Source organism: Manis javanica, chromosome 8 (assembly GCF_040802235.1).
Source record: "Manis javanica isolate MJ-LG chromosome 8, MJ_LKY, whole genome shotgun sequence".
Taxonomy (NCBI): Eukaryota; Metazoa; Chordata; class Mammalia; order Pholidota; family Manidae; genus Manis; species Manis javanica.
In genome coordinates this window covers 81,957,476-81,966,067 of record NC_133163.1, presented here as the reverse complement: position 1 = coordinate 81,966,067, position 8,592 = coordinate 81,957,476, and the positions used below count along the sequence as shown (strand labels likewise).

The 8,592-nt window shown below is 50.5% G+C and overlaps 2 protein-coding genes across 6 annotated transcripts in view; one reads left to right on the top strand and one right to left on the bottom strand.

Annotated features, from left to right (window-relative positions):
* Positions 1–2,057: 2,057 nt before the first annotated feature.
* ZNF219 (zinc finger protein 219) overlaps positions 2,058–8,592 on the top strand; it is a 14,284-nt gene continuing 7,749 nt past the window's right edge. Inside the window, exon 1 of one of the 4 annotated variants that reach the window (XM_017649025.3) lies at positions 2,058–2,237. The gene's annotated coding sequence lies outside the window, so the exon portion shown is untranslated. Of the gene's footprint in view, positions 2,238–7,793; positions 8,160–8,418; positions 8,556–8,592 lie in introns of those variants that run through there. The other 3 variants (XM_017649026.3, XM_037000712.2, XM_037000713.2) reach the window with 3 other exon arrangements.
* On the bottom strand, positions 3,421–7,344 carry TMEM253 (transmembrane protein 253). 2 transcript variants are annotated; one of them, XM_037000717.2, is made up of 7 exons: positions 5,515–7,344; positions 5,251–5,394; positions 4,757–4,867; positions 4,591–4,647; positions 4,208–4,318; positions 3,939–4,088; positions 3,421–3,572 (listed from the first exon to the last, which is right to left on the bottom strand). In XM_037000717.2, the coding sequence occupies exons 2-7, from the start codon at positions 5,356–5,358 to the stop codon at positions 3,492–3,494; spliced, it is 618 nt and encodes a 205-aa protein (XP_036856612.1). In that variant the 5' UTR covers positions 5,359–5,394; positions 5,515–7,344; the 3' UTR covers positions 3,421–3,491. The 2 variants fall into 2 exon arrangements, with proteins under 2 accessions (XP_036856612.1, XP_073067670.1); XM_073211569.1 differs by having other exon boundaries at positions 5,251–7,344.

Genomic DNA, 8,592 nt, shown 5'->3' with positions numbered 1-8,592 from the left:
CTAATATGAATTGGATATTTTTCTAATGCTTAAAGCAGGGGTTAGGAGTCAAGGCCTTAAAAAACTGACATCAGCAGGAACCTTGTCACCGTCACTTCTTTCTGTGAAGTTCCAGTGGGCAGCAATTCAAGTAAAATATGACAGACATTCGCAGAGGTTGCCAAACTGATGACGGTGCAGATACAGTGGTTGCTGGGAAGCACGACAGCCAAGAGAATGCCTTCACAGAGCAGCTAGGGACTCTGGCAACAGGCAGTGTGGAGCAGGAACTAATGAGGATCACAGGACAAGCTTCAGATAGTCTTCACTTGCAGCCAGCAGAGGATAATGCACAGGAAAAGGGAATTAGTGGCACTGGATGAAACCTATGATCTTATAACTTCTCATTTAATGCTCATCTAATGGTATCTATCTACCTGTGTCCCCTCCCCCAAGTTGTTGCTACACAAAATATCTCTAGACATTGCCAAATAACCCCTGGGTAGCAAAATGCCCCCTCCCTGGGAACCAGTGCAATAGAGGGATATGATAAAAAAGGTTTTAAGCATGTAATGTTAAACTTTTCCAAGACTTTTGAATTTCAGAAAAGGCCTCAAAACCATGGAAGAACTGTATTACACATCAAAAACCTGAATTCCTATCATATGTTTGTATAATGGAGAGATGATAACTGAAGGACTATAGGCTGAATCTCATCCTCAATTTAAAAAAAGTTACCAGCACTTGAAAATAAGATTTCACATTTAAAAAGTCAGAATTTCTGACTTTTATTGGAAAATTGAAACCATGGAAATACCTGGCACAGAGTCCCAGATGGCAATAATTAGGTGGAGCTGAGTGGGATTAAAGTCTTTATAAATAGAATTATCTGCTCTCTAGTTTGCCACAGTTCCCTCCACTCCCTATTACCTTATACCAAATCTGCTTCGCTCATTTATTCTACTCTTCCCTATAGGCAATTAATTTTCCATCTCTGGAGTGCTTTAGAGTTTTATTTTTCCATGTGTCATTTTATTTTACCCTTGATACTGTAGTAAAGTAGGGAGGATAAAAACTATGATTACAATCTCCATGTAAGCAAAATGCAGCACAGAGAGGTTTGACTTGCCCAAACTTAACACAACAAAACCAAAATCTAGATTTCCTGACTCCCAGTCCTATTATTTGCTGGGAAAAGTTTCCATTAAGAACATCATTTAGTGGCTCATGGAACAAAACCAAAGTGGATATGCGCATAACTGCTGGAATAGATGAGTTCCAATTGCTAAGCTGTTCAAGAAGCACCACAGATAATTAACTCGTCTTCTTTTAATGAAGTATGTCTGTTTCCCTTCTTCTTCTAGTCATATGAAAAGATTGCCCATTTGGTTTTCAAGTTGGGTGTGGCTAATGACTTGCTTTGGCCTGTGAATTGCGAGTGAAAGTGGTATGTATCCCTTTGAGGCAGAGAATTTAAGAGCCCATGAACAATATTTCATGCTTACTTAATGTGGGAATCTAAGCCTCACAGTGACCTGGTAGGATCTCAGAATGGTGGAGCTCCATCCACTTGGGTACCTTAATAATGGATAATGAGCAGATTCCCCTGTCAAAGACTATTGTATAGACATGTAGTGAGAGAAACCTTTGTGGTTTCGAGCCACTGAGATTTTGTCATTGTTATCACAGCAAAACCTAGCCTAACCTGACTAGTAACAAGGTTCCTTTGCATGGCCACTGAACTCCAGGAACTAGAATGCAATTCCTAGACTTCTGGTATCACTCAAAGTTGTTGCTCCTATCTAGAAGACGGTGAGAACGAACCTGATTTTTTTTTTTACCCCCATTTTACTCATCTAGCACCACCACCTGACTTTGAAGAAAATTATTTTCTGAGTCCTTCACACGTGAGCTCTTCATTATTTCGGCGGTTAGACTGGGAGGAGGAGAAGGGGGAGGCCCAGATCTTGTTTTCTCCATTCCAGAGCCTAATCCCAGAATTGACTCCACCCACTAGTACTTACACAACCTTGTCATAGGGCGACCATTACCACTCCCAAGGTGTCACAAACAGAAAGCTCTGCCGCGGGCGCCACTGCAATGTCAGGGTAAGACAGCCAGGCTGCGCTCTTTCCTCACTGGTGCCTGGGCTTGTCTAAGCCTGGAAAGGGAGCATTCTCTAGGGAAAAGAAGCCTTCTCAAGTGGGAACAAAATCAGTGTGAGGCGCACACCCACCGTGGGCATATGTGAATTTGGGGTGAGTTCTTTTAGTACTCCAGCTCTGGTCAACTTCTGGTTTCTCTAACGGCTAGTAAACTGTCCGGCTGGTGTTACTGGGCATCCCAGTTTTTCTGGGCTTTTCTCAGAGCCCACCTGAGCGTGCAATGGTCCTAAACGGTGGGGGTTGAGCGCAGCTAGAGCTTCAGCAACGGGACTGCAGCCGGCATCAAAGGTCGGCCGGGCTGCCGAGAGGCTGAGCCTGCGCAGTCCCGCTCCCGCCTTGGAGAGAAAGGGTGGTGGCAACGCGGGCTCATTACTCCGGCGTTCTCGCAAAAGGCGGGAAAGCCATAGGTCGGTCGGGTCGCCGCGTCCCTCCCTCTTCCTGCCGCGTCCACCCAGCTCCCCAGCGAGCCTGTGCTTAGGGCGCTTAGGCCTCGGGGGAGGAGAGGAGAAAGGCCCAGGATTTCTGACTCATCATCTCCAATCCCTTTCTCGCGCGCGCTCCAAGTCTCAGGACTTTGGACTTGGGCACTGTGGGAGGGGTCGCGGCGACAGCATCTGGGAAACCCGAACTCTGCCAAAGGCCAGCCCCCAACTTCTGCCCGTCTCCGAAGCTGCCAGAGGGTGGTGTGGACCCAAAGTCAGCTCTCAGTAGCCGTGGTGGGGGTGGTGGCGCTTCCGCGCAGGATAACCAGTCTGGCTCCTCCCTGCACATGGGGCCAGTGGTCGCGTCCGAGGAAACTCGGCAAGGCCCCGACTCCAGCGCCTGGCGTCACCCAGCAGAGGCACAGCGCCCCCACCGCGGAGGGAAGGCTCTTTATTTCCCAGCAGGCCACGGGGTAGCGGCGCATCCCGGGACTTGTAGTCTCCGCTAGAGTAGACAGGAACCAGATCGAAAGGCGAGAACTAAACCACCCATGAATAAATTTCAGAGAGTGAGTGTGTACGGGGACCCGGGCATGGAGTGAAAGGTTGTAAGATGAGGCAGATGTGAAGTTGTATGGGGAGGTGGAGGGGAAGGATGGAAGGGAGAAAGTGGGTATAGCTGAAAGTTTAAGGATGTCCTGCAGGCAGGCAGCTTCTCAGGGCAGTGAGGTGAGGGAATACTAGTGGAGATGAGATGAGAAGGGGCCTAGTCTGAGTGAAAATTGAAGTCTCTCCACTGGATTTCACGTAGGTTTCAAGGGTCTCCATCTAGCTTCTGCGTTAGGTGGGGCGGGGGCAGGAGGAGTGGCGAGAGCCCCCGAAGGGTAGGTAGCAGAGCAGCACCTGTCTGCTTCCCCTTGCCAGCTCACTCATTGGTTTCGTTCGCTGTGCTAGCCATCGTGGGACCTTTCTCCAAATCAGGAACTTCCTCCAACTCAGAGAGACGCTGAAAACCAGACAGAGGTGTAATGGTTGTAAACTGTAGGGGTGAGAAAGGAGGAATACGGGATAGAAGCAACTTTCTCCTCCCTTCCCAGTTTTTCTTTAGTCTCCATGGCCCTTACAATATTTGGACAACTTCCTAATGCTCTCCCTCATTTCTATTACAAACATTTAGATACCCAGTTACCTTTTAAAACCACCACTAGGGGAGAAATGTCCAAAGCTAGAAAACCAATCAGTTTCAGTCTTGGACCCCTTTATTTCCCTGCTGCCCCACTGTTTTCCCTTAAATGTCACTGACCAGGATAGCCAGCAAAAAAAATGAGCTGCTAGTTAGCTGCTGCATACTTTACCCCCTGCCCGTGAATACCTCCTGCAGCTCCTGGTAGTGCCTTGGATTCTGGCTCCTGCAGCATCCTGGCTTCCTCTCGCTCAGCAGGAAAAGGGAACATACTGAGACCAGCACTCCCCCTAGGGTGAAGGCCTCAGTGCTGAGCTCCACCACCAGCAAGCCGGCCAGCTGCAAGTAGATATGGCTGAAAATGCTGCGGGGGACCCATCATCTGTTTGCCCCTGCCCTTTTCTTGCTTCATCTCCTCTTTCCTCTTCATCCCCACCTGCTCCTTTATTCACCCATACCTGGGATGGGGCACTAGGGGCAGGTGCCAAGACTGTCTTCATCACTTCAACCACCACCACGATGAAGCCCAAGATCAAATTGAAGGTGTTGAACATCATCATGGCCCGCACCTGCCAGTGAGCCAGTTCAGCCCTGCTTTGCCTAGGGGACTTACAGCAACATCAAGCCCCACATGCAGCGTAGCCCAAAACAAAACCCAGTTCCTATCTCTCCACCTCAAAACAGGGCCATCAGTCCTCTAAATTTTTGATTTCCCTTCTTATTCTTTTAGGCCAGCCAAGGTAGAGAGCTGACAGGATTAGACAACACTTAGCTACTTCCTGCGTTGAAGTGTGTGTGTGTTGCAGGAGGGAGAATAGAACTGCATTTTCTTCCCCCTCACCTTCCAGAGGCGGGGTGCTCTGCGCAGCTCAAGAGTAACAATCCCAGTGAGGAGACCCTGAATGGTGAGAAAGGCACGTGTTGAGCTCTGGCTCCATTAGGGAGGGACCCCGGGCCCCACCCCCACCCCAAACCTTCGTTCCACCCTGCCTTGTCATGGGTCTTACCAATGCTCCAGGCCCAAGTGGCAGTGCTGTGGCCATGTGACAGGCAGAGTTCAGGCAGGCAACTGAGACAGCAAAGGGCACCACAGCCACTGCCAACCATAGCTGGCTCATCTAGAAGCCAAAAGTTGGAGGGGGCCAGTCAGGGATTCCCTTCCTTTCTCTCAACCCTTGCCTCTTCCAGAGATCAGCATTAGGAGGAATGCATGGTGGTGGAAAATGGCCAATCAAGGGCAGTGAAGGAAGGGGATATCATTTAATTTTTTCTGCCTCACACTGTAGTTTAGTTACTTACCTACCTATGTGTTCTCCCCACATGATGGAAGCTACTTGGAGATTAAGGGTCTTGCTTTGTTTATTCTATGCTTCCTCCACCCTCCTCCCACTCAGAGCCTAGAAGTTTCAGGCACATGGTAAGTACTCACTAAACGTGGAAGGAATTAAATTGAGGTACAAGTTAACAAGCTAAATCTTGGGTTGGGGCAGCCTGGCCTCACCGCCAGCACCAAGAGGTGCCCACTGTGCCTGTGCATTGCCCAGTGCTGTAGCTTTTCCAGATGAAGGCTGGGTGTCTCTTGCTCTTGCTGACCAGTTCTCTCCTTCATCGTTTCCTTGACCACAGAAGTTTTGTGATTCCTAGGCTGGGAAAAATGGATTATGGCCCCTATCAGGAGATAGGACATGCAGTAACATCTCTTTCAGCTGCCCTTCTGCCTACTTCCCAGTATACAGGGAGCTGAAGCTCAGGGCCTCACACCTACCTAGTCTGAAGCAGCTGTTCCAAAGGGATGTTACCTCAGGTGGGCCTGGAGCTCCTGGCAGGGCCTGGTAGTTCAGAGCAGACAATAAACTTGTCCTGGAGAGTTAGTCTGTCAGGGTTGGGTGTGGTGGGGCAAAGATCCCTGTGAGGGCCTAAGGACCCAGGGAGTGGCTATGGGCAAACACCAAACTCAGTTCATTCACAAGACAGCCCTGCTTCCCTCTGTTCCTGCTTCCTGTTACCCCTACCTCTCTGCCCATCGTAGGTTCCTATTCTGGTCACTCACCTCATCCCCAATGGACACAACTACCTTGGTCCCTGGTTCACCCCCATTTCCAGCTAATCCTTTTTTTTAAGTTTTCTCTCGAATTACTTGCTGTTCCCTAGGGAAATCCCACATTACTGTCTGGATGGCCCTCTGTCATCACAACTTGCAGCTTTGTCCCAACACCAGGCAAGGTTTAATTCCCCTGGCTTTGTTTCTCACTCTCTCCTCTCCTTCCTTTCTTGAAGGAAGATTACTCTGGATTGGACACTAACTAAATAAACGGGGAAGCCCTATTTATAGTGGGTGCTGTTTTCCAATCAGTATAACCTGTAACTAGGCATGTACAGAAGATGGTCCCCTGAGTCTTGGGAGGAATATTATTGCAACAATTAATATTTTTTAGAGAGAGAAATTGCCCTGCAGCCAGGAAGACCAGGTTAGAATCTCAGCTCTGCCAGTTAGAATCTCAACTTTCCCAGTTGTATGGCTTTGGATACGTTTTTCTACCTATTTGAACCTCAGTTTGTTCAAACAGAGTGATAAAAAGTATGCTAATAAGATGACTGTGAAGGGTTGTTGACTGATGGTGGGTGCTTAATAACTTTAGTAGTGCCGATGAGGTCATACTGATATGCCTGATGCCCCTGTACTAAAGGGCTTATTCAGAAGCTAAGCTGGGGACACTTATTTCTACAGTAAGAAGCAGAACCAGCTTAGCCCAAAAATACACACTATAGATTAAAAATGGGAAAGGCCCATCTTGGTGCAGAACCTGAGGTCTGGAGGTAACCAGATCTATGTTCAAATCCCAGATGTACCTGGGTGACCTTGGGCAAGTTACTTAATCTGTTTCCTTATCTATAAAGGGAAGTTAATAATACCATTCTCAAGGGGTTACCTTGAATATTAAAGGAGAATACTCTTTTATTCTCTTTTCATTATTAAAAAATATTGAGTATTACTAAAAAATACTTTTATTATGTGAACCAGCTCAGTCCCAGATTGGCAGATAAGTGCTCAATAAAGGCTAGTGGCTATTATCATTATCATTACTGGTAATAGAAGAAGATTGAACCAGGAGACCCCTGAAAGTTAGTGCTAGGAGACAGGTCCTGGGAAGCAAGTGGCTTTCTTTGTAAGCCACTTCTGCCCTGCTCAGTTCTGGGTCAACATTCATTGGAGCATTGTGCACTCTTCTGTCTTGGTGAGTGGGAATCACATATAAAGTTTTCCTGAGAAGTGTTGTGTATCTACTCCCTCCGACATCTCCAGGTGCATTAATTTTATTTGGTGGCAACAGCCTGACAGAATGTGAGATGGTCTTGTTCTGAGGATCCCTGAGCTAGTAGGGAAGAGAGTCACTTTAGCTTCATTTTCCTTATGCATAAGTGCAGACTAATATATTTCAGAGTGTTATTGTAAGCATTATATACTATTAAATATGTGAACAGGTATTCAGTAAATACTGATTAAATCTGAGTATACTACTTAAAAATTGTAGCCGCTCTCTAGATTAGTCTCCTCCAAGAAGGGTACTACATCCCCCTCATCTGTTCATCCCCTACAGCCTCTGCATAGTGCCTGGTACTTTGTAGGCACTCAGTAAATATTTGCTGTATTGAAGAGCAATTAAAGTGACTTAAGGAATGGAAAATAGAATTCGAGAGGAAGGAGCAGAAATTGTTTATCAAGAACAGAAAGGACCGAAGAGTAACTTTAATAATGTTTCTTATACGGCAGACATTAACTATTTCTATAATCGCCCCTCCTCCTCCCCAAAAAGAGAGACAGAAATTGTAAGGGAGAAGCTTTAAGATAGAACCCCAGGAAGAACTTCCCGAGTCTGTGCATGTTGGGGCAGAAAGAGCGGCAGAGCCAACTCCTTCCCTGGTATGTCCGGGTTTAGGGTGGGAGGGGCAGTCCTGCTTGGAGGCTGGGGGAAGGACGAGATGACCTTTCAAAATCTCTTCCAGTCTCCTGTTGGAATCGTCTGTGCGCCCCACCCCCGCTCCCTCCCTCCCTCCGACAGCGCCCCCCGTCTCCAAACTGTCCGCACCCCGCCCCTGGCGGCCGCCTCTCGCGGCTCCCGGGGTCCCCAGCTCCCAGTCCCCAGAGCCAGAGCCCCGCGCCTGCTCCCGTGCGGCTTCCAGCCCCACCGCGCCGCCCCCCGCATGCTAATGGCCGGGCCGCCTCCCGCCGCACACAATGCGGGCCAGGGCCGGGGGCGGGGGACCGGAGAGGGGGCGGGGGCCGGGCCGGGGGCGGGGGGGCCGGGGCCCGGCGCATCTCCCCCGGCCCCACGTAACGCTGACGCCCGCGCCGCCGGCCCGCCGCCCGCCGCCGCCGCCGCCCGTGCCGCCGCCGCCCGCCCGGGGCTCGTGAGTAGCCGCTCCCCCCAGTCCCGGCCCCCACCTCCGCCACCAGGCCCCCGCCCCCCTCCCCCTCCCGGAGGGGGGGGCCCCAGCTCCGCGCGCCCGGCTCGGAGCAGGTGCAGGGGGCGGGGGCGGGGGAGGGGCGCCGGCTCGGCCCCAAGCAAACTTCGCCCAGAGCTCCTGGGGGGGCGGGCTGGGGGCGGCGGCCTCGAAAGCCTGGAGAGCTAGGGGGCTTTGAAGGGGGGGCAGGTGGGGGAGCCGGGAAAGCGGACACCAAAGGGGAAAGGCCAGCGTGGGGGGGCGCGGGCGGCTTTGTAGGGGCCCGAAGGCAGGGCGCGAGGGGCCTGGGGGTGCAGGGCGGTCGAGCCGGGATCCAGAGTGGATGAGCGCCCCCCGGCCCAGGTAGGGCGGATGGAGGAGGGGGAAGGGACCCAAACTC